The sequence below is a fragment of the Scyliorhinus torazame genome, chromosome 22 (assembly GCF_047496885.1).
Source record: "Scyliorhinus torazame isolate Kashiwa2021f chromosome 22, sScyTor2.1, whole genome shotgun sequence".
Lineage (NCBI taxonomy): Eukaryota > Metazoa > Chordata > Chondrichthyes > Carcharhiniformes > Scyliorhinidae > Scyliorhinus > Scyliorhinus torazame.
In genome coordinates this window covers 109,627,751-109,650,994 of record NC_092728.1, presented here as the reverse complement: position 1 = coordinate 109,650,994, position 23,244 = coordinate 109,627,751, and the positions used below count along the sequence as shown (strand labels likewise).

At 54.5% G+C, this 23,244-nt stretch overlaps 1 protein-coding gene across 1 annotated transcript in view; it reads left to right on the top strand.

The window, feature by feature from the left end:
- The window catches only part of LOC140399362 (uncharacterized), a 166,522-nt gene that overhangs the window by 98,880 nt on the left and 44,398 nt on the right, over positions 1-23,244 (top strand). The window contains exons 23-34 of the mRNA XM_072488934.1: positions 31-84; positions 9,293-9,400; positions 10,446-10,499; positions 10,836-10,889; positions 14,183-14,236; positions 14,444-14,497; positions 15,211-15,318; positions 15,453-15,506; positions 15,597-15,650; positions 16,116-16,223; positions 17,101-17,154; positions 18,669-18,704. Coding sequence (XP_072345035.1) covers positions 31-84; positions 9,293-9,400; positions 10,446-10,499; positions 10,836-10,889; positions 14,183-14,236; positions 14,444-14,497; positions 15,211-15,318; positions 15,453-15,506; positions 15,597-15,650; positions 16,116-16,223; positions 17,101-17,154; positions 18,669-18,704 — 792 coding nt within the window. The remainder of the gene's footprint in view (positions 1-30; positions 85-9,292; positions 9,401-10,445; positions 10,500-10,835; positions 10,890-14,182; positions 14,237-14,443; positions 14,498-15,210; positions 15,319-15,452; positions 15,507-15,596; positions 15,651-16,115; positions 16,224-17,100; positions 17,155-18,668; positions 18,705-23,244) is intronic.

Here is a 23,244-nt window from a genome sequence, read left to right as displayed (position 1 = left end):
TTTTTCAGTTTCTATCTGATTGTCTTTCAGGGAGATACGGGAGAAGCAGGAGCGCCGGGACCGCCAGGATATTTGGGAATGCCGGTACGTACTTGGCTCTCTGCCTTTTACCGAGTTATACATTGTGTAGCAGAATGTTTATCCTTCACACTTATCTGTAATCCATTCACCGCCCCCCCCCAGACTCCCCCTCCACCCCCACAACTCTCCCTCCACCCCCCGACTCCCCCTCCACCCGCCCACACCCCTCCACCCCCCCAACTCCCCCTCCACCCCCCCCACTCCCCCTCCACCCCTCCGACTCCCCCTCCGCCCCCCCAACTCCCCCTTCACCCCCCCGACTCCCGCTCCACCCCGCCAACACCCCTCCACCCCTCGACTCCCCCTCCACCCTCCCGACTCCCTTTCCACTCCCCCCACTCCCTTTCCACCCCCCCCACTCCCTTTCCACTCCCCCCACTCCCTTTCCACCCCCCCAACTCCCCCTCCACCCCCACAACTCCCCCTCCACCCCTGCAACTCCCCCTCCATCCCCCCAGCTCCCCCTCCACCCCCCCAACTCTCCCTTCACCCCTAACCCCTCCTCCAGCCCCAGCGCAAGCTTTCCGCAACCTTTCCTTTTACCAGTTAAATGAGCACATTTCAAAAAGGAAATTGGGAGTTCAAAATGAGGCCCGAGTATTGTTAGCGTGAGGAGTTATCGCGTGGGGCATTGGAGGGTGGGGCGTTGGAGGGTGGAGCAATGGAGGGTCAGGCGTTGGGGGGTCAGGCGTTGGGGGGTCAGGCGTTGGGGGGTCAGGCGTTGGTGGGTGAGGCGTTGGAGGGTGAGGCGTTGGAGGGTGAGGCGTTGGAGGGTGGAGCAATGGAGGGTGAGGCGTTGGGGGGTGAGGCGTTGGGGGGTGAGGCGTTGGGGGTGAGGCGTTGGAGGGTGAGGCGTTGGAGGGTGAGGGGTTGGAGGGTGAGGGGTTGGAGGGTGAGGGGTTGGAGGGTGAGGGGTTGGAGGGTGAGGGGTTGGAGGGTGAGGGGTTGGAGGGTGAGGGGTTGGAGGGTGAGGGGTTGGAGGGTGAGGGGTTGGAGGGTGAGGGGTTGGAGGGTGAGGGGTTGGAGGGTGAGGGGTTGGAGGGTGAGGGGTTGGAGGGTGAGGGGTTGGAGGGTGAGGGGTTGGAGGGTGAGGGGTTGGAGGGTGAGGGGTTGGAGGGTGAGGGGTTGGAGGGTGAGGGGTTGGAGGGTGAGGGGTTGGAGGGTGAGGGGTTGATTAGTTTTCAGTGAGATGAGATGGATCGAAGTCATCAGGCTTTTTGAGGAAACATTTTCAGTTTCGGGATTCTCTGACCCCCCCCACCGGGCCGGAGAATCACTGGGGGGCGGCGTAAATCCCGCCCCCGCCGCCCGCCGAATTCTCCGAAGGGTGAAAAGTCGGCTGGGCGTCAATCGCGCCGCCCGCCTCGGACAATGGCAGGGGCTGGCCCGAGACAATGGACTTCGGGGCTGCCCATATTCCCCCGGCCGGATGGGCCGAAGTCCGGGGGACGTCCGCGTAAATCAAAACACCGTTTTAACGGCGTCAACCAGCGCTGATGTTTGACGCCGTCCAGCGTGGAGGGAGGTCACGGCCTGGGCGGTGGCCGCAGTCTGTGTGTGGCGGGGGGTGGGATGGAATGGGTTTCGGGGGAGTGCCGGGGCGAGGGGGGTGAGTGCCGGACACTGGGGGGGGGAGGAGTCCCGGGAACGGGGGGGGGTGAGTGCCGGGTGGTGGGGGTGGGGGGGGGGGGGTGGGGTGGTGAGTGCCGGGGACGGGGGGGGGCGAGTGCCAAGGACCCGGGGGGTGAGTGCCAAGGACCCGGGCGGTGAGTGCCGGGGACGGGGAGAGTGCCGGGGACTGGAGGGCGAGTGCCGGGGACTGGGGGGCGAGTGCCGGGAACTGGGGGGCGAGTGCCGGGGACTGGGGGGCGAGTGCCGGGGACTGGGGTGCGAGTGCCGGGGACGGAGGGGTGAGTGCCGGGGACCCGGGGGGGGCGAGTGCCGGGGACGGGGGGGGCGAGTGCCGGGGACGGGGGGGGTGAGTGCCGGGGACGGGGGGGGGCGAGTGCCGGGGACGGGGGGGGTGAGTGCCGGGGACGGGGGGGGGGTGAGCGCCGGGGACGAAGGGGGGTGAGTGCCGGCGGGGCGGGGGGGGGGGGGGGGTTGGGGGGGCGGGGTGAGTGTCGTGGGGGTGAGGGTGCGAGGGCAAGGGAGTTTCCGTTTGTCCGCCTGGCCATGTGCCATCTTCCAACAGTCGCGCCCATGAAGCCCATGCCACCTGGCTGGGGGGAGGGGGGGTACGGGCAATGATGACATGTCGTGTGTGTGTGTGTGTGTCTCCCCCCCCCCCCCCCCCCCCTGCAGGCCGTCATGTTTTCTGATCAGCCGGCGATGTTGGCCGCCGTGGCGGCAGCCGCTATTCTCCATGTTGCCCTGGGAGGAGGAGGAGGAGGAGCGTGCCAGAGAGGCGGCGCAGGCTGTCGCAGAGGAGCAGGCGGCAGCCGCCCAGGCTGGAGGGACACCCGCCCGAACGGACGAGGAGGAGGAGGAGCAGGGGGAGCATGTAGTGGAGGAGGAACATGAGGAGGGGGAGGAGGACGTCGTGCCCCCACGGCATCGGAGGCACACGAGGAGGCCCCACGTATACCGGCCCCGGCTTTTGTACCAGGACCTCACGGACCGAGAATGCAGGAGGAGACTCCAGATGAGCCGGGAAACTGTGGCACACATCTGCCACCTGCTGGCACACCTGTCACCGCATGACACTGGGGGGGGACACCCTCTCCCCGTGTCCGTCAAGGTTACGGTGGCCCAGAACCTTTATGCCATGGGGTCATTCCAGACGCCAGGTGGGGACCTATCCGGCATATCGCAGACATCGGTGCACCGCAGTATCCGGGCAGTGACAGACGCCCTATATGCCATGGCGCACCGCTACATCCGCTTCCCTGTGGACCGGGCCAGCCAAGATGCCCGGGCCGTGGGCTTCTCTGCCGTGGCCGGGTTCCCCATGGTCCAGGGCCCGATCGATGGGATGCATGTCGCCGTGCGGCCACCTGCAGAGAACAGGGCCGTGTTCACCAATAGGAAGGGGACCTACTCCATGAACATCCAGGTGGTCTGCGATCACCGCATGGTGATCCTGCACGTCTGCGCCCGGTACCCGGGAAGTGTACATGACTCATACGTGTTGTGGCGGTCATCCATCCCCGGCATGTATGAGGGACGCCACCCCCGGCTGAGGGGCTGGTTGCTGGGCGACAGGGGCTACCCATTGCGATCGTGGCTGATGACGTCTATACGGAGGCCACAGAATGACGTGGAGAATAGCTACAATGATGCCCATGTAGCGACAAGGGGAGTGATCGAGAGGTGCTTTGGCGTGCTGAAGATGCGTTTCAGGTGCCTGGACCTCTCTGGGGGCGCCCTCCAGTATCGGTCAGATAGGGTCGGCCGCATCATTGTGGTGTGCTGCGTCCTGCACAACATAGCCCAGCAGAGGGGCGATGTGCCGCAGGCAGAGGAGGGCAGAGTGGAGGAGCAGCAGGAAGAGGCGCAGTCCTCCCCAGATGAGGGGGATGGGGGCAATGGTCAGGGCAGACGGGCTAGACATGGGCGGATGGCTCTCCACCGTTACCGGCTGGGCCAGTGGGCACGGGACAGGCTGATAGCCGCCCGCTTCACTGACTAGATGGGCGTGGGAATCGGGTAGTATGGCCCCATACCACACACCATGGCAACACCCGAACACCCTCCCCCCCCCCCCCCCCAGCCATCCACCCACCCAGCACCCTCACCCCCCTCCCCAACCCCACCCACCCCACCCGCATGCACACCACCCCCCCCCCATTGCCGATCCACCTGCGGCACAACGGGCCGGGCTCACACAGTTGCGGGTGGACGCGTGTCTATTGCAGGCCATGGAGGATGATGACAACCCGCCCTGCGATGAGCTCCTGGCTCTACATCGTCGGACGATGTCTGACCCATGGCCACAGTACCACCATCCACCCGGACCATCCCTGCATGCGGCTGTGACACTGCAGCGCACGGTCCCGTCCTCTGCCCGGGGGGATGGTGAGGGCGGCCCAGGGGGAAGGGGGCAGACTCACCTGAGGCTGAGGTAAGACCACCCCTCACACACACACTTGCGCTCAACGTACATGACAGCCCCACACGCTTTGGACAGAGCACAAAGGCAGCTTCTGTAGGTGTAACATTGACTTCAATAACAAACAGTTCATGCACGTGCCCTAGCCCCTAAAACCCGTCTGTGCCCTGAAGCCGTGCCAACTTACTAACTGTCTAATTGTTTGGCCTTACGGGCCCTTTGACTACGCCTAGGTGGTTCCCCAGACGGTACAGCAGAACTGGAGGTGGACTCCTGTGATTCCTGCCCTCTGACTCGGGATCCCTTTGGCGGCCGTTTCCTGAGGCGTCCTGGCCTAGATGGGCCAGGCTGCGGCCCGGGCGACTGGGATGGCGAGCTGCCAGCCTGTCCTGCCCATTGCCCACCTGATGCACCTGGGACGGAAGGGGGGGGAGTCCGAGGTGCTGCAGTGTTCCTGGACCTCCCCTACAGGGGGACCAGGGATGGGCGCCAGCAACTCTTCCTCCCTCGGGGTGCCCAATGGCCCTTAAGCCTCTACATGGGTCGGGGGTGCGAACGGACCGGCCATCCGACGCCCCTCCAACACCTGGCGCTGCCACTCCTGGAGGCCCGTGCTGGTATCGACAAGGGTCTGCAGGTTTGCAGGAATGGAGCTCAGGGAGTTGGCCATCCCTGTCTGTGACTGTGCGACGCCGACTAGCACATGGGCAATGGTGCCGATGCCCTCAGCGATGGCCTGCTGAGACTGGGCCATGGCCTGCAGAGACTGGGCCATGGCCTGCTGAGACTGGGCCATGGCCTGCTGAGACTGGGCCATGGCCTGTTGAGACTGGGCCATGGCCTGCTGAGACTGGGCCATGGCCTGCTGAGACTGGGCCATGGCCTGCAGAGACTGGGCCATGGCCTGCTGAGACTGGGCCATGGCCTGCAGAGACTGGGCCATGGCCTGCTGAGACTGGGCCATGGCCTGTTGAGACTGGGCCATGGCCTGCTGAGACTGGGCCATGGCCTGCTGAGACTGGGCCATGGCGTTGAGCGCCTCTGCCATCTGCCGCTGGCGCTGGCTCTGGCTCATGGCCTCCTGTGAGAGGGCAGCCATGTCCTGGGCCACAGACGCCACCTGCACAGAAAGCCCCAGGCATCGCAAACCGCTCCCCATGTCTGACACCGTTGCACCCATTGCCTCAACAGCGGACGCCACCCGTGCGGTGTCAGCCTGGGTGGCACGCATGACCGGCACCACTGCCAGCTCCTGGACGCGGGTGGACTCCTCCACCTGCGACTGCAGCTGCCGCAAGCCGGCCGTCACCCTCTTCGCTCGTCCCAGATTCGGTGGTTTTATCGGGGCTATGGGTGGGTGTGGTAACTCCAGGAACCCGGGATCCACCTGGACGGCAGATGTTCGCTTGGGCTGGGCTGCCCTCCGACCGCCCGGCCCCTCTGCTGCTCCTACCTCCACCTGCTGTACCGGGACGGCTGTGTTGTGCGCACCAGTGAGTGTACCAGACGCCTCATCACTAAAGTGCCCAACCGAGGTGAGCATCTCTGCGATGGCGGAGGGTGTTGGAGACAGCAGTGGCGTTGTGTCGTGCTCTTCGTCCCACTCTGAGTCCATGGCACTTTGGGGTGGCGGTTCGTCTCCACCCATCCAATCTGTGTCACTGTCCGGTATTTCGGTTTCCTGGGTAGGGGTCTCCTGGGTAGGGGTCACCTGGGTAGGGGTGCCCTGGGTAGGGGTGCCCTGGGTCGGGGTGCCCTGGGTCCGGGTGCCCTGGGTAGGGGTGTCCTGGGTAGGGGTGTCCTGGGTAGGGGTCACCTGGGTAGGGGTGCCCTGGGTAGGGGTGCCCTGGGTAGGAGTGTCCTGGATAGAGGTTTCGTGGCTCGGCTGCGACGGGGGCTTGTGGCTGCCCCCCTCGTCGCTGGGTGGCACACGCCTGCGTCGCCGCACCCACACGAGACGGGGGCGTCATCACCCTCTTGCTCCAGGTCTCTCCGTCTCCCGTGGTCGCCCTGCGGCATCCTGCGGGCGTCGCGTGCCAGAGGGTCCGGGTCTCTCCATATCCCGTGGTCGCCCTGCGGCATCTGCGGGGATGGGTGCCTCGACGTTTGCTCCTGCGATACACAATGAAGCATGCATGGTTAGACACGCAGGCAGTGATCAGGTGATATGGGGGAGGGGGGATATGGGGGAGAGGGGATATGGGGGAGGGGGGATATGGGGAGGGGGGATATGGCGGATACAGGGAGGGGGGTATGGGGGATATGGGGGAGGGGGGTTATGGGAGAGAGGGGATATGGGGGAGGGAGGTTATGGTGGAGGGGGGATATGGCGGATACAGGGGAGGGGGGATATGGGGGGAGGGGGGTTATGGGAGAGAGGGGATATGGGAGGGGGAATATGGGGGAGGGGTGATCTGGGGGATATGGGGGAGGGGGGATATGGCGGATACGGGGGATGGGGGATATGGGGGAGGGGGGTTATGGGAGAGAGGGGATATGGGGGAGGCTCATATCCCCCAGGCTGGTGGTGGCTCACTTGCTGGTGGGCCCCCGACCTCTGCATCAGCAACCTCCCGGTCCTCAGGTCCGCCAGCCAGTTCCAGGGCCCTTTCCTCGTGTTCGGTCAGTGGCCTCTCATCAGCGGGGCCTCCTCCAGTCCTCACATGCTCCCTATTGTTGTGTGCGCGCTTCTCCTGTGGGGGGGGGGGGGGGGTGGCGGGGGTACAGGGCAACAGTATTAGACAGGTATACGAATGCACGCCATCGGTTGCGAGTATAGTGCGGAGGTTAGGGTTAGGGTTGGTTTCACCTGGGGGTGTGCCGCACATCGGGCAGGGAGGGGGGGGGTCTCACCCTGGCTGCCCTGACGAGGTCGTTCACCTTCTTGTGGCACTGGGTGCCTGTCCGTGGTGTCAGGGCCACAGCGGTGACGGCCTCTGCCACCTCCCTCCACAGACGCCGGCTGTGGCGTGGGGCGACCCTGCGGCCGTGTCCGGGGTACAGGGACCCCCTCCTCTCCTCCACTGCGTCCAGGAGCGCCTCGATGTCGTGGTCCTGGAACCTCGGAGCGGCGCGGTGGGCGGCCATCTTGTCGGGTCTTCTGGGGTGGGGGGGGCGTGTCTTTTGAGCCGTCACGCCGCACGGCGTCACCGTCCATGTCGGGTGACGCCATCGCGAATGGCGTCACGCTGCTGCTAGCCCATTCGGGGCCAGAGAATTTACGTTGTTTGTGGGGGGCCGACGCCGGAGTGATCCGCGCCATTTTTGGCGCCGTGCCCCGGACATCGCGCCAGTTTTCGGAGAATCTCGCCCCTGATCTGGCTAAAGCTGAGATGACAAGTTAGGCAGTTTGTTCTCACTCTAGGTTAGTTAAAAGAGATTAACTGTATTTAAAGCAGCGCAGACTTGTCTGAGGACAAGGGATTGCTGAAACAATCCAGCTGAAACAATCTTCGAGGACTTATAGTCAGAGTTTCTGCATGGGCCTGACAGGAGTCAGATCTTTTCTGTAAAGCAGTGTCAAGAGTTCTCTTTCTCAAAGAATATCTCTGTAAAGCAAGTATTCCTCTGAGACATTAGTGTTTAAGATGGATTTAGAGCTGAGATGGATTTTTTCTTGCTGTTTAAGTGGGAATAAAGATAGCAGTTAAGGGTTATTGTGTCACTGTATTGATTAGCATTGTCTAAGGGGTCATTGTCAGCTACTTTCTGGTGTGATGTTAAAGATATTTTAATACTACGTTAGTAAGAAAGTTTGTTTTAATAAATCATATCCCTATTTTCTGTGCACTCCCTCCCGGAGCAAGGAATCCTTTCCTCACAGTCTTACAAAATTCAAATAAAATATTGGGGTTTCTGTCCAGTGTCCGAGTCACTGTTGGAGTCTGATCCGGGGTGGTGATAAAGAGAAAAATAAAAGCACAAGACTGCAGATGCTGGAAATGTGAAATATAAACTGGGATTGCTGGATAATCTCCGAGGGTCCGGCACCCCCTGGAGAGAAACCGAGTTAACGCTTCAGATCCATCGGACCCGAGCTCTGAAGAAGTGGACTCAGAACGTTAACACTGTTTCTCTCCGCACATGCTGCCAGCCTGTCAGTCTTCCCGAATTTATCACGTGTCGTTCACAAGCACTGGACCTCAATGAGCTCCTTGCACCAGTTGTGAAGGCCCAGCTGTAACGTAAAAAAAGCAACAAGCTGTCTGTGCACAGCAAGATCCATCAACCAGCAATGTGATATCAGCCCAATGTTGGTTCAGGGATAACTATTGGGCAGGTCACTGGGCAGAATTCAACTTCAAATACACCTATGGGATGTCTTCAGAGAGGACAATAAACAGATGGTAAAAGACAGCATCTCTAAGATTGTGCTCCTCAGTACTGACCCTCTGACAGTGCGGCACTCCCTCAGTACTGACCCTCTGACAGTGCGGCACTCCCTCAGTACTGACCCTCTGACAGTGCGGCACTCCCTCAGTACTGACCCTCTGACAGTGCAGCACTCCCTCAGTACTGACCCTCTGACAGTGCAGCGTTCCCTCAGTACTGACCTCTGACAGTGCGGCACTCTCTCAGTACTGACCCTCTGACAGTGCAGCACTCCCTCAGTACTGACCCTCTGACAGTGCGGCACTCCCTCAGTACTGACCCTCTGACAGTGCGGTACTCCCTCAGTACTGACCCTCTGACAGTGCAGGACTCCCTCAGTACTGACCCTCTGACAGTGCAGCACTCCCTCAGTACTGACACTCTGACAGTGCAGCACTCCCTCAGTACTGACCCTTTGACAGTGCAGCACTCCCTCAGTACTGACCCTCTGACAGTGCAACACTCCCTCAGTACTGACCCTCTGACAGTGCAGCACTCCCTCAGTACTGACCCTCTGACAGTGCAGCACTCCCTCAGTACTGACCCTCTGACAGTGCAGGACTCCCTCAGTACTGACCCTCTGACAGTGCGGCACTCCCTCAGTACTGACACTCTGACAGTGCAGCACTCCCTCAGCACTGACCCTCTGACAGTGCGGCACTCCCTCAGTACTGACACTCTGACAGTGCAGCACTCGCTCAGTATTATTCTGGCCTGTCCATTGTAAGTTACAGCACCTGCAGTTTTCCTGATTCTGTACATCTAAAGAGATTTTTTAATCCTCTGCAGGGGCCTAAAGGTGAACGGGGTGAGAAAGGTGAATCTGGACCCTCTGGCTCTGCCGGACCTCCAGGTCCTAAAGGTCCTCCCGGTGATGATGGTCCGAAGGGAAGTCCTGTGAGTATACGAACGTTTCAACAAACACCCCCACTTGTGATTACTCTGCATCCCAACTTCTCCTTCAAGCTGCAAACAACCTCCAGAACCTTTCGTTGATGAATCAGCCTTCTTTCACTTTTCACATTTCAACAGAATATAGGTCAAGCTCCAATCTTCTAGAATGATACTGTCTTAAAGCATAAAGGGTGGCCATTCTGCCAGCATGTCTGTGCCAACACTTTGAAAGGGACTTTGTTGAAATGGTTACGTCCCAGAGAAAACCTTGCCTGACAGACAGTTCTGGCTCCCTGATCTCTGCTGTCAATTTCACAATGTTTATTGATCAGGGTTAAGTGCTCTCTGTTATTGATTCTTTCAAGGGTCTGGATCATTGATACGTTTGGTTACCTTTTCGTGAAATTACTTTTTTTAACACCGTGGAAAGCAATGAGCGAAACAATGACAAAGCATTTCCATTCACACATCTCACTGTCACTCTCAGTTCCATTTGTTCTTTGCATTGTGCATTGGGTCAATGGGCATTGGAAGTGCCATAGGTTGGCATAGGTGGCCATGAGTGGATGGGTCAAGGGGCGTTACCTGGCATGAAGGCATGGGTGGGGCATGGGGAGTGTGTGGGAGGGGCTAAGGGGTGAAGTGTTTTTATTTCAACTGGGATGAAGTTGCACAGCACTGAGGTGGATTTCTTTACCCAGCCAATCCCGGAACCCAGTAGCTGCCCCCGGAGCTGCCTTCCAGTCAGCGGGCCTGTCATCAGCCCGCAGCCCACCCCCGAGGCGGGCAGGCCGAGCCAAGAATCACCCCGACTCCTGCTACCCACCACACGGATGAAAACTCTGACCCATGTCCCTGCATCCTCACTTTCTTCAATCGAGTGTCATCTCTCTGCTGCTCCTCTGGGTAACTGGCGCAGTTACCCGGTCACACTCAACAGGATTTCAACCAAACCTGGGTTCCCCCAGACACCAGTCCCGGCTGTAGACTCTCTCCTGCTCATTACTCTGCTCTCCTGATATTTTGATCTTTCTTCCCCTTCTCTTAGGGACCAGTTGGTTTCCCTGGTGACCCCGGACCTCCTGGTGAAGCTGGGCCTCCGGTAAGGTTAATGTAGTTTTGGCGAATAGATTATTGCCATTCCGTCGAATAAACGATTTAATATCTTCTGATAAACATCTTCAGTGTATTAATCCAGTTCCCTCGAGTTAAATATATTACATTCATTGGATATCATGGTTGGTGAACTCTTGTCCTGATGTGAATGTCTGATGATCTGAACCTCAGGGTCAAATAGTATTAATTATTGCAAAGTGGTTTGTTCTTCTAGATGGAGATATGATTGGATTAAATGTGAGAGGATTAACACATTAACTATCTTCAAAAGAGATGAAATAGACACAGACCCCTGGTGACGTGGCTTAATGTTTCTCAACAGGGCCAAGATGGACCTTCAGGTGATAAAGGAGAAGATGGTGAACCTGGACAGATTGTGAGTTTAAAAACTGATTGAGAATGGACATAGGTTAATGGAGTTAATTTTGAAGGAGGATTAGGTAACCGGGAGATCAGCTCCCGACCCCAGGGTCACACTATTCAATTGAGAATCTGTGCAGGTAACACAATCAGGGAGCTGTAACTGGCCTCAGAGACCCTCGGTTAGAGAAAACCCAGCAATCCTCCTGAATTAGATTCAAACCAGAAGGGCAGTCAAACAAACCCTGATAGAGCAGAGATTAAATATCCCCAAACTGAGGGACGGAGAATGCAGTCTGGGTCTGAAACCGGTCAGAAATATTCAGACAAAACAGCAAATAAGCAAATTGATTTCCAGGAATGAAGGACACAGAAAAATCTGTTCTCTGGAGTTTTGGACAAAATGAGATGGTGGAGGGTAAGAGGTAGCTGGGCTGACAGTGATGGATGGAGGGAAACATAATATCCAGCGTTGCATGGTGCCTTGAATAACATGAGAGAGAGTGTGGGCACAAACCTGGCCCAGGCTCCAATCAGCAGTCATGTTTCACACCAGAGGACAAGACCACTAGCCTACTAAGACCACCAGAGTACGATACCCCCAACATTTAGGAAGGATGGGAAAAAGGAGGTGTTAATAAAGGATGGGATCAGTACATTAACGAGAGAAGATCTTTGATCAGAATCAGATGTAGCAGCTAAGAAACAGCAATGGGCAGAAAAGAATGATAGAAGCTGTTTACAGTCTGTAGTGGTAACGTGAGGAACGGTATAAATCAGGAAATTAGAGCTGCATATAACGGGGACAATACAGTAATCACGGGACACTTCAATCTACACATGGACTGGATAAATCTAAGAGCACTAATGCTGTGGAGGACAAATTCCTGGAATGCATAACGAGGTGGTTTGCGAGGACAGTATGTTGAAGAACCAACAAAACAATTTTAGTCTTATGCAATGAGAAAGGGCTGATCAATAATCTTGTTGTAAAGGAGCCTTTAGGGAAGAGTGACCATAATATGACGGATATTTTATATTAAGTTTGAAAGTGATGTAGTTCAATCCAAAACTAAGGTCTTTAATCTAAAAAAAGGTGTGACGGCAAACTGGCTGAGGTAGATCGTGACAGGAGACAGGCAATAATTAGCATTTAAAGAATTAACACATGATTCACAACAAATTTACATTCCTTTCAGGCACAAAAGTCCGGCAGTAAAGGTGATCCATCATGGAGAACAAGAGAAGTTAAAGATTGGATTAGAAAAGGATGATAAAGTTGCCAAAAAGAGTAATCCTGAGAAATGGAAGGATTTTAGAATTCAGCAGAGGAGGACCAAGAATTAATAAAGAAAGAGAAAATATAATATGAATCACAGAAGGCCAGAAAGCATACAGCAAGTAATTAGGAAATCTAATAAAATGTTATCTTTTATTGTGAGGGGAATTGAATATAAAAGTAGGGATATTATGCTTCAGTTGTATAGGGCATTAGTGAGGGCGCACCTAGAGAATTGTGCACAGTATTGGTCTCCTTATTTCAGGAACGATGTAAATGTGTTGGAAGCAGTTCAGAGAAGATTTACCGGACTATTAACTGGAATGGGAGGGTTGTCTTATGAGGAAAGGCTGGAGAGATTAGATTTGCATCCGCTAGAGTTTAGAGGACTAAGAGGTAAACTTGATTGAAACATATAAGACCCTGAGGGCTATTGACAGGATCGATGTGGAGAGGATGTTTCCTCTTGTCGGAGAATCTAGAATGAATGGGTCACTGTTTAAAAATAAGTGGTCACCTATTTAAAATGTAGATAAAGTTTGTTTCCCAGAGGGTTGTGAGTTCCACTTCCTGGAAACATATTTTTAAGATAGAGGTGGATAGATTATTGGTAAGCAAGGGGGTGAAAGGTTATTGGAGGGTAGGTAGGGTACAGGAGTCAAATGGCCTCCTCCTGATCCTTGTTTGTATAATATGAAAGTAAACTGGGAAGAAACTTAAAAGCGACTATAAACGCTTGTCTCGCTATGATAACGGGAAAGATTAGCAAAGACAAATGTGAGTCCATTCCAGCCAGAGGCCGGAGATTTACGATGGGTCATAAGGAAATGACAGGGAAACAGGACAAATCATTTGAGGCTGTCTTCGTGGATGGAGATCAATCAAACTGCCGGAAATACTAGAGAAACACAGGACTGGCGAGAATGAGGGACTGAAAGAAATTAGTATCAGTGGAAAAGTAATACTGGAAAAATTAACGGGACTGAAAGCAGATAAATCCCCTGGACCCAGTGATCTACATCTCCGAGTGCTGGAAGAGATGGCGGTACAGATAGTGAGCGCGTTAATGGTCATCTTCCAAAATTCTAGAGACTCTGGAATAGATACTGCAGATTGGAAGGTGGCAAATGTAACCCCAATGTTTACGAAAGAAGGGAGAGAAACCTGGGAACTACAAACCTGTTAGCCTGACATCGGTTGTCGGAAAAATGCTAGAATCTATTCTAATGGATGTGATAACAGGACATTTAGAAAATAATAGTAGGATTCAACCGAGTCAGCCTGGATTTAAGAAAGGGAAATGATGTTTGACAAACCTGTTGGTGTTTTTGAGGATGTTACTATAGATAAAGCAGAGCCAGTGCATGTGATTCATTTGGATTTTCAGATGACTTTTGATAAGGTCCTAAACACGAGGTTAGAAAATAAAATTAGAGCACATGGAATTGAGGTAATAAGCCAACATGGACTGAGAATTATTAACAGACAGAAAATAGAGGTGGATAGATTATTGGTAAGCAAGGGGGTGAAAGGTTATTGGAGGGTAGGTAGGGTACAGGGGTCAAATGGCCTCCTCCTGATCCTTGTTTGTATAATATGAAAGTAAACTGGGAAGAAACTTAAAAGCGACTATAAACGCTTGTCTCGCGATGATAACGGGCAGGCTGCTACTCGTGAGGTACCACAAGGATCAGTGATTGGGACCCAGTTATTCCCAATCTATATCAATGGTTTGGATGTGGACTGAGATGAGGAGGAATTTCTTCACTCAGAGAGTGGGGGAATCTTTGGAATTCTCTGCCCAGAGGACAGTGGAAGCTCGATCACTGAGCGTGTTCCAAACAGAGGGCGATAGATTTCTACATATTAAAAACATCAAGGGATATGGGGATAGTGCAGGAAAATGGTGTTGTGTGTTCCACCATGATCTCATTGAATGGTGGACCTGGCTCAAAGGGCTGAATGGGCTCCTCCTATTTTCGATATTCCTGCTCTGAACAAAGATTCTAATATTGCCTTTCTTTTCCTAGGGTTCTCCTGGTCCAACTGGTGAGGCAGGGCCACCTGGTCCTCCAGGAAAGAGGGTGGGTATGAACACGCCAACACTCTCTGTAACAAGCGCACACACACACACACACACACACACACACACACACACATACACACACACTCACATAGACACACCAAACACAATCTCTGCCAATCTCCATTCAATTCAGCACAGAGTATTTTCAACACTCTCCTCTTCAGTTAAGAACACCTTTAAGATGTTTTTCTTTGTTGCTTTCCAGGGTCCTCATGGTCCTTCAGGTCCTGAGGGAAGACAAGGAGAGAAAGGAACAAAGGTAAGAAAGAGAGATGTTCATAAAGAAGCCATTCAAAGGCCAGACATTCAGGGTGAGAGGGTTCTCTCTTATTAATCTCGGTTCCTGCCTTATCTCCACATCCCTTAACATTGACAATTAACAAGTCACTCTCCATTTCCCATTTAAACTCTTCTGTAACGTCTTCTGTTGGGACTGTAGCCCCAAGTTTCGAACACCAGTTTGGGTGAAGGTGCGAAGAGTCGTGCAGTGGTATCTTCTTGCTCTAGTAAAGGTTCACTAGATTTGTCCCTTGGATGAGAGGGGTTGTCCTGTGTTGGGAGGCGGAGTGAATCAAACATCTCTTTAGTTTAAAAGAATGAGAGGTGATCCGATTAAAATGGACAAGATTCCGATGGGGCTTGACTGGGTGGATACTGAGAGGTCCCCCGTCCCCCCAGGCCGGGGTATCTGGGGTGGTTGTGGGAGAGGCTCAGACTCAGGAAAAGGGACCGATCGTTTCGAGCTGAGCTGAGGAGAAATGACTTCACTCGGAGGGAATGTGGATCTTTTGGATTCTCTCTCACAGAGGCTGTGGATGCTCCATGGCTGAATATATTTAAGGGCCGGGATAGACAGATTGTTGGTGCCTCAAGGAATGATGGGATATGATAGCGGGCAGGAAAGTGCTCTTATTGAATGGCGGAGCAGTGTTGAACTAATTGAGCCTTCTCGATATCTCTTTTTCGTGTCAGGGTGACCCAGGCACCGTCGGTCCAGCTGGTAAAACCGGCCCAGTCGGGCCACAAGGATCTCCAGGCAAACCGGGTTCGGAGGGACTGCGAGGAATCCCAGGTCCTGTTGTAAGTAAACGCCTCCTACTCCAGGCTAACGCGATTGGTTCTTACAGTCCCTTTGTTTCACTAACATCTTCTTGTTTCTGATGATGTGAAATGTGTTATTTGTTTAACACACTCTTCTCTTTGATTAAATTTAGGGAGAACAAGGGTTCCCGGGTCCCCCTGGTCCAACCGGTCCCCCAGGCCCAATGGTTTGTAAAGAAAACAATCAGAGTTAACCTTTGTTTTTGCACAAGGTGCTGAGCCTGCTGGTTACACTGACATTTCTTTCTCTTTTTAAGGGTCCTCCTGGATTGCCGGGTCTGAAGGGTGACCCTGGTACAAAGGGTGAGAAGGTACGTGTTTCAGACGGGACAGAAGATGAATGCTTCCATTGACAATGAGCTGGTCTCGCTCGTTCGCCTCGGTCCTCCGACCCAGGCCTGGGTCACACACTCTCCATCAAATACTTTCCAACAAACCACAAGAGGATTTATTGGGATAAGTGACCAAGAAAAAGAGAGAGACGGAGAGGTTTAGTGCGGGAATTTCAGAGCCTGGGTCCAGGCTGCCAATGGCGGAGCGATAGGTAACGGGGTTGGAGGATTGGGGGTTACGAGAGAGAGGGGTAAGGTCATGGAGGGATTTGAAAACAAGAATGAGAATTTTAAAATTGAAAGCTTGTGTCAGACCAGGAACCATTGTATTCCAGCAAGCACAAGGGCAATGGGTGAATTTTCAAAGATTAATTGTCATTGTGAACTTAGCAATCCTGGAGCTGGGATGTGTATTGATTGGTGAGTGTGTGTCTTGTGTTCCAGGGACATCCGGGTTTGATTGGTTTGATTGGGCCTCCAGGGGAACAGGGTGAGAAAGGTGACCGAGGTATGCCAGGCCCTCAGGGAACTGAAGGTTCGAAAGGAGATACGGTAAGCATTGAGTGCCCAATTGTTCTGTGTCTATCAAATAAACCATTACCACCTATGCCACTTGAGAGATGGCAGCTTTCAAAGTACCTGTGTGCATGTATACATGCATTCTCACCTGAAAACACCCAGTCTGGTCTGATCCCGGAAGCTAAGTGGACTCGGGCCTGGTTAGCACTTGGGTGGGAGGCCTCCTGGGAATCGCAGGGGCAGTAGGCTAGGCTTGCTCCTGTGGCCCAGTGGTATAGATCACTCAACTGGTAATCCACAAATCTTGGACAATGCACCGTGGTTCGCAGCTCGAATCCCACCATGGGAGATGATAAATCATCCTGTGAGAAAATGCTGGAAAATCTCAGCAGGTCTGGCAGCATCTGTAGGGAGAGAAATGAGCTGACGGTTTCGAGTCCTGATGGCCCTTTGATACCGTGGCGGAGCTTTGTATGATCTATTTTTATCCATTCTTGAGATGTGGGAATTTCTGGCAAAGCTGGAATTTATTGTCCATCCTCGTTGTTTTGAGAGGGTGACGGTGAGCTGCCCTTTTGAGCTGCCAGTGGATGGACAGGACTGAGTGTTCGCCAGAGGGTAATTAGGAGTCTAGCATATCGCTGAGAGTCCCAAGCCTCACATAGGCCCAGACTGGATAGGACAAGAGGTCTCCCACCCACGGTAATCTGACACCTTCACGGCCATTTTACAAATCCCACATTTCTCATTTCCAGAATTTTAAAACTGAATTCCAATTCTCGAAATGGTGACCGGAGCAATTGACCTCCCGTTCTCCAAAATATTCATCCTGTCACAGACCCCCAGCACCACACAGTCCGCTAAAGACTTGTATCCAGTCATTTACAGTCCATGTCTGAATCTCTTCCAGGGTGTTCATGGTCAAGCTGGCCCTATAGGTCCTCCTGGTCCTCCTGGATTAACTGTAAGTATCAAATGGTCCAACATGACAGAAAACTGGTGCATTGAGCACCAGGTGTTGATAAAACTGTTCACTGACTTTATCACATCTTTGCCAAGCTGTTGAGTGAATTTTTTCCAAAGTTGACCTTGAGACAGGTTTGGAGATGTTGAGACCTTTGTCTGGAGGGTGGAGGTTCAAAGTTCTGTTCAGAAGGACGTCATTCGGAAAGTTGACTTTGAAACACCCTTTCGGTGCATTTCATGATGCAGTTGCCCCCAAACGGCAGGGTGGCACAGTGGTTAGCACTGCTGCCTCACAGCTCCAGGGTCCCAGGTTCAATTCCGGCCTCGGATGACTGTCTGTGCGGAGTCTGCACGTTCTCCCCGTGTGTGCGTGGGTTTCCTCCGGGTGCTCCGGTTTCCTCCCACAGTCCAAAGCTGTGCAGGTTAGGTGGATTGGCCATGATCAACTGCCCCTTAGTGTCCAAAAGGTTAGGTGGGGTTACGGGGAAGGGCGGAGACGTGGGTTTAAGTAGGGTGCCCTTTTCAAGGGCCAGTGCAGACTCGACGGGCCGAATGGCCTCCTTCTGCACTGTAGAGATTCCTTAGAAATATCCAACTATCTACACAATGAGAAAGTGGACAATGGGTTCATTGCTTTGTTGTATGAACAGCTATTGAGTGAGTTTGGGAGCTTCAAATTAAATAGACTAATATATTTCTGCATGTAAAATGCAGCCGCTCATTCTTCTCCTGTACTTACCGTGTCCTTCAGGTAGGCAATGAGAGCGAGGCCCATCTCGCGTTGTCCCATAGATCTCCAAATGGCAGGAAGGGGAGATGTGAGCACTTCATCAGCTGTATTGAACTTCAAAATCTTCAGAAAGGGAAATTGCCCTGACTTTACCGAAACCAAAGATCAGTCAAATCAATTCAGTCCAGGAAATGTTCCCAATTGTTCTGTTGATATAATAATAATAATAATAATAATGGCTTATTGTCACAAGTCGGCTTCAATGAAGTTACTGAGAAAAGCCCCCTAGTCGCCACATTCCGGCGCCTGTTCGGGGAGGCTGTTACGGGAATCGAACTCATGCTGCTGGCCTTGTTCTGCATTACAAGCCAGCTGTTTAGCCCACTGTGCTAAACCAGCCCCAGATCTAAACAATCTAACTTGTTTTATCAATGAAAGAGGAGAATTGTTTTTTATTATTTTCACAGTGGGCGTCACTGGGCTGGGCCAGCGTTTGTTGCACATCCTTAATTGTCTCATTGAACTGTCTCACTCGGCCCATTTCAGAGATGGTCAGTTAAGAGTCAGCCCCATTGCTGTGGGTCTGGAGTCACAGGTAGGCCAGACCGGGGAAGGACGGCAGACTTCCTTATCCAAAGGACATTGGCGAATTAGAATTGGCCAATAGTAGCAAGATGGCCAATCAGCCACAGCTGAGACCGGCCAATTGTCACCCGGATCCTTCTGCAGTGTTACAACTTCATGAACAAATGTACACACTGACACCTGCTTTCCTTTTGTAGGGTCCACCTGGTCCTAAAGGTTCTAAAGGCTCCACGGTGAGTATATCTCGAGATAACGTTTGTAGATGGTGATAGCTGATGGTGATGGGGTGATGGTGAAGCGATACCGATGCATCAGGGCAATCCCTGTTATTAACACACAGGAAATGTGACATTCCTCGCTGTGTGAGTGACGCTCCTCGCTGTGTGAGTGACGCTCCTCACTGTGTGAGTGACGCTCCTCGCTGTGTGAGTGACGCTCCTCACTGTGTGAGTGACGCTCCTCACTGTGTGAGTGACGCTCCTCACTGTGTGAGTGACGCTCCTCGCTGTGTGAGTGACTCTCCTCACTGTGTGAGTGACGCTCCTCACTGTGTGAGTGACGCTCCTCACTGTGTGAGTGACGCTCCTCACTGTGTGAGTGACGCTCCTCGCTGTGTGAGTGACTCTCCTCACTGTGTGAGTGACGCTCCTCACTGTGTGAGTGACGCTCCTCGCTGTGTGAGTGACGCTCCTCACTGTGTGAGTGACTCTCCTCACTGTGTGAGTGACTCTCCTCGCTGTGTGAGTGACGCTCCTCGCTGTGTGTGTGACGCTCCTCGCTGTGTGAGTGACGCTCCTCGCTGTGTGAGTGACGCTCCTCGCTGTGTGAGTGACGCTCCTCGCTGTGTGAGTGACGTTCCTCACTGTGTGAGTGACGTTCCTCACTGTGTGAGTGACGCTCCTCGCTGTGTGAGTGACTCTCCTCGCTGTGTGAGTGACGCTCCTCACTGTGTGAGTGACTCTCCTCGCTGTGTGAGTGACTCTCCTCGCTGTGTGAGTGACTCTCCTCGCTGTGTGAGTGACTCTCCTCGCTGTGTGAGTGACTCTCCTCGCTGTGTGAGTGACGCTCCTCACTGTGTGAGTGACGCTCCTCGCTGTGTGAGTGACGCTCCTCGCTGTGTGAGTGACGTTCCTCGCTGTGTGAGTGACGTTCCTCGCTGTGTGAGTGACGCTCCTCGCTGTGTGAGTGACTCTCCTCGCTGTGTGAGTGACGCCCCTCGCTGTGTGAGTGACGTTCCTCACTGTGTGAGTGACGCTCCTCGCTGTGTGAGTGACTCTCCTCGCTGTGTGAGTGACTCTCCTCACTGTGTGAGTGACGCTCCTCGCTGTGTGAGTGACTCTCCTCGCTGTGTGAGTGACGCTCCTCGCTGTGTGAGTGACTCTCCTCGCTGTGTGAGTGACTCTCCTCACTGTGTGAGTGACGCTCCTCGCTGTGTGAGTGACGCTCCTCGCTGTGTGAGTGACTCTCCTCACTGTGTGAGTGACGCTCCTCGCTGTGTGAGTGACTCTCCTCACTGTGTGAGTGACTCTCCTCGCTGTGTGAGTGACTCTCCTCACTGTGTGAGTGACGCTCCTCACTGTGTGAGTGACGCTCCTCGCTGTGTGAGTGACGCTCCTCGCTGTGTGAGTGACTCTCCTCGCTGTGTGAGTGACTCTCCTCACTGTGTGAGTGACTCTCCTCGCTGTGTGAGTGACTCTCCTCGCTGTGTGAGTGACTCTCCTCGCTGTGTGAGTGACTCTCCTCGCTGTGTGAGTGACTCTCCTCTCTGTGTGAGTGACGTTCCTCACTGTGTGAGTGACTCTCCTCACTGTGTGAGTGACTCTCCTCGCTGTGTGAGTGACGCCCCTCGCTGTGTGAGTGACTCTCCTCGCTGTGTGAGTGACTCTCCTCGCTGTGTGAGTGACGCTCCTCGCTGTGTGAGTGACTCTCCTCGCTGTGTGAGTGACGCTCCTCGCTGTGTGAGTGACGCTCCTCGCTGTGTGAGTGACGCTCCTCGCTGTGTGAGTGACTCTCCTCGCTGTGTGAGTGACGCTCCTCGCTGTGTGAGTGACTCTCCTCGCTGTGTGAGTGACTCTCCTCCCTGTGTGAGTGACGCTCCTCGCTGTGTGAGTGACGCTCCTCGCTGTGTGAGTGACTCTCCTCACTGTGTGAGTGACGCTCATCGCTGTGTGAGTGACTCTCCTCGCTGTGTGAGTGACTCTCCTCGCTGTGTGAGTGACTCTCCTCACTGTGTGAGTGACTCTCCTCGCTGTGTGAGTGACTCTCCTCGCTGTGTGAGTGACGCCCCTCGCTGTGTGAGTGACTCTCCTCGCTGTGTGAGTGACTCTCCTCGCTGTGTGAGTGACGCTCCTCGCTGTGTGAGTGACTCTCCTCGCTGTGTGAGTGACGCTCCTCGCTGTGTGAGTGACGCTCCTCGCTGTGTGAGTGACGCTCCTCGCTGTGTGAGTGACTCTCCTCGCTGTGTGAGTGACGCTCCTCACTGTGTGAGTGACGCTCCTCGCTGTGTGAGTGACGCTCCTCGCTGTGTGAGTGACTCTCCTCGCTGTGTGAGTGACTCTCCTCGCTGTGTGAGTGACGTTCCTCACTGTGTGAGTGACTCTCCTCACTGTGTGAGTGACTCTCCTCACCGTGTGAGTGACTCTCCTCGCTGTGTGAGTGACTCTCCTCGCTGTGTGAGTGACGCTCCTCGCTGTGTGAGTGACGCTCCTCGCTGTGTGAGTGACGCTCCTCGCTGTGTGAGTGACGTTCCTCGCTGTGTGAGTGACTCTCCTCGCTGTGTGAGTGACTCTCCTCGCTGTGTGAGTGACTCTCCTCGCTGTGTGAGTGACTCTCCTCGCTGTGTGAGTGACTCTCCTCGCTGTGTGAGTGACGCCCCTCGCTGTGTGAGTGACTCTCCTCGCTGTGTGAGTGACGCTCCTCGCTGTGTGAGTGACTCTCCTCGCTGTGTGAGTGACTCTCCTCACTGTGTGAGTGACGCTCCTCGCTGTGTGAGTGACTCTCCTCACTGTGTGAGTGACGCCCCTCACTGTGTGAGTGACTCTCCTCGCTGTGTGAGTGACTCTCCTCACTGTGTGAGTGACGTTCCTCGCTGTGTGAGTGACTCTCCTCGCTGTGTGAGTGACGTTCCTCGCTGTGTGAGTGACGCTCCTCGCTGTGTGAGTGACGCCCCTCGCTGTGTGAGTGACTCTCCTCGCTGTGTGAGTGACGCCCCTCGCTGTGTGAGTGACTCTCCTCGCTGTGTGAGTGACGCTCCTCGCTGTGTGAGTGACTCTCCTCGCTGTGTGAGTGACGCTCCTCGCTGTGTGTGTGACGCTCCTCGCTGTGTGAGTGACTCTCCTCGCTGTGTGAGTGACTCTCCTCGCTGTGTGAGTGACGTTCCTCGCTGTGTGAGTGACGCTCCTCGCTGTGTGAGTGACTCTCCTCGCTGTGTGAGTGACTGTCCTCACTGTGTGAGTGACGCTCCTCGCTGTGTGAGTGACGCTCCTCACTGTGTGAGTGACGCTCCTCACTGTGTGAGTGACGTTCCTCGCTGTGTGAGTGACGCCCCTCACTGTGTGAGTGACGCTCCTCGCTGTGTGAGTGACTCTCCTCACTGTGTGAGTGACGCTCCTCGCTGTGTGAGTGACGCTCCTCGCTGTGTGAGTGACTCTCCTCGCTGTGTGAGTGACGCTCCTCGCTGTGTGAGTGACTCTCCTCGCTATGTGAGTGACGCTCCTCACTGTGTGAGTGACTCTCCTCACTGTGTGAGTGACGCTCCTCGCTGTGTGAGTGACTCTCCTCGCTGTGTGAGTGACGCTCCTCGCTGTGTGAGTGACTCTCCTCGCTGTGTGTGTGACGCTCCTCGCTGTGTGAGTGACTCTCCTCACTGTGTGAGTGACGCTCCTCACTGTGTGAGTGACGCCCCTCACTGTGTGAGTGACTCTCCTCACTGTGTGAGTGACTCTCCTCACTGTGTGAGTGACGCTCCTCACTGTGTGAGTGACTCTCCTCACTGTGTGAGTGACTCTCCTCGCTGTGTGAGTGACTCTCCTCGCTGTGTGAGTGACGCTCCTCGCTGTGTGAGTGACTCTCCTCACTGTGTGAGTGACGCCCCTCACTGTGTGAGTGACGCTCCTCACTGTGTGAGTGACTCTCCTCACTGTGTGAGTGACTCTCCTCGCTGTGTGAGTGACTCTCCTCACTGTGTGAGTGACGCTCCTCACTGTGTGAGTGACTCTCCTCACTGTGTGAGTGACTCTCCTCGCTGTGTGAGTGACGCTCCTCGCTGTGTGAGTGACGCTCCTCACTGTGTGAGTGACTCTCCTCACTGTGTGAGTGACTCTCCTCGCTGTGTGAGTGACTCTCCTCGCTGTGTGAGTGACGCTCCTCACTGTGTGAGTGACGCTCCTCACTGTGTGAGTGACTCTCCTCACTGTGTGAGTGACTCTCCTCACTGTGTGAGTGACGCTCCTCACTGTGTGAGTGACGCCCCTCACTGTGTGAGTGACGCTCCTCGCTGTGTGAGTGACTCTCCTCGCTGTGTGAGTGACGCTCCTCACTGTGTGAGTGACTCTCCTCACTGTGTGAGTGACTCTCCTCGCTGTGTGAGTGACTCTCCTCGCTGTGTGAGTGACGCTCCTCGCTGTGTGAGTGACTCTCCTCGCTGTGTGAGTGACGCTCCTCACTGTGTGAGTGACTCTCCTCACTGTGTGAGTGACGCCCCTCACTGTGTGAGTGACTCTCCTCACTGTGTGAGTGACTCTCCTCGCTGTGTGAGTGACGCTCCTCGCTGTG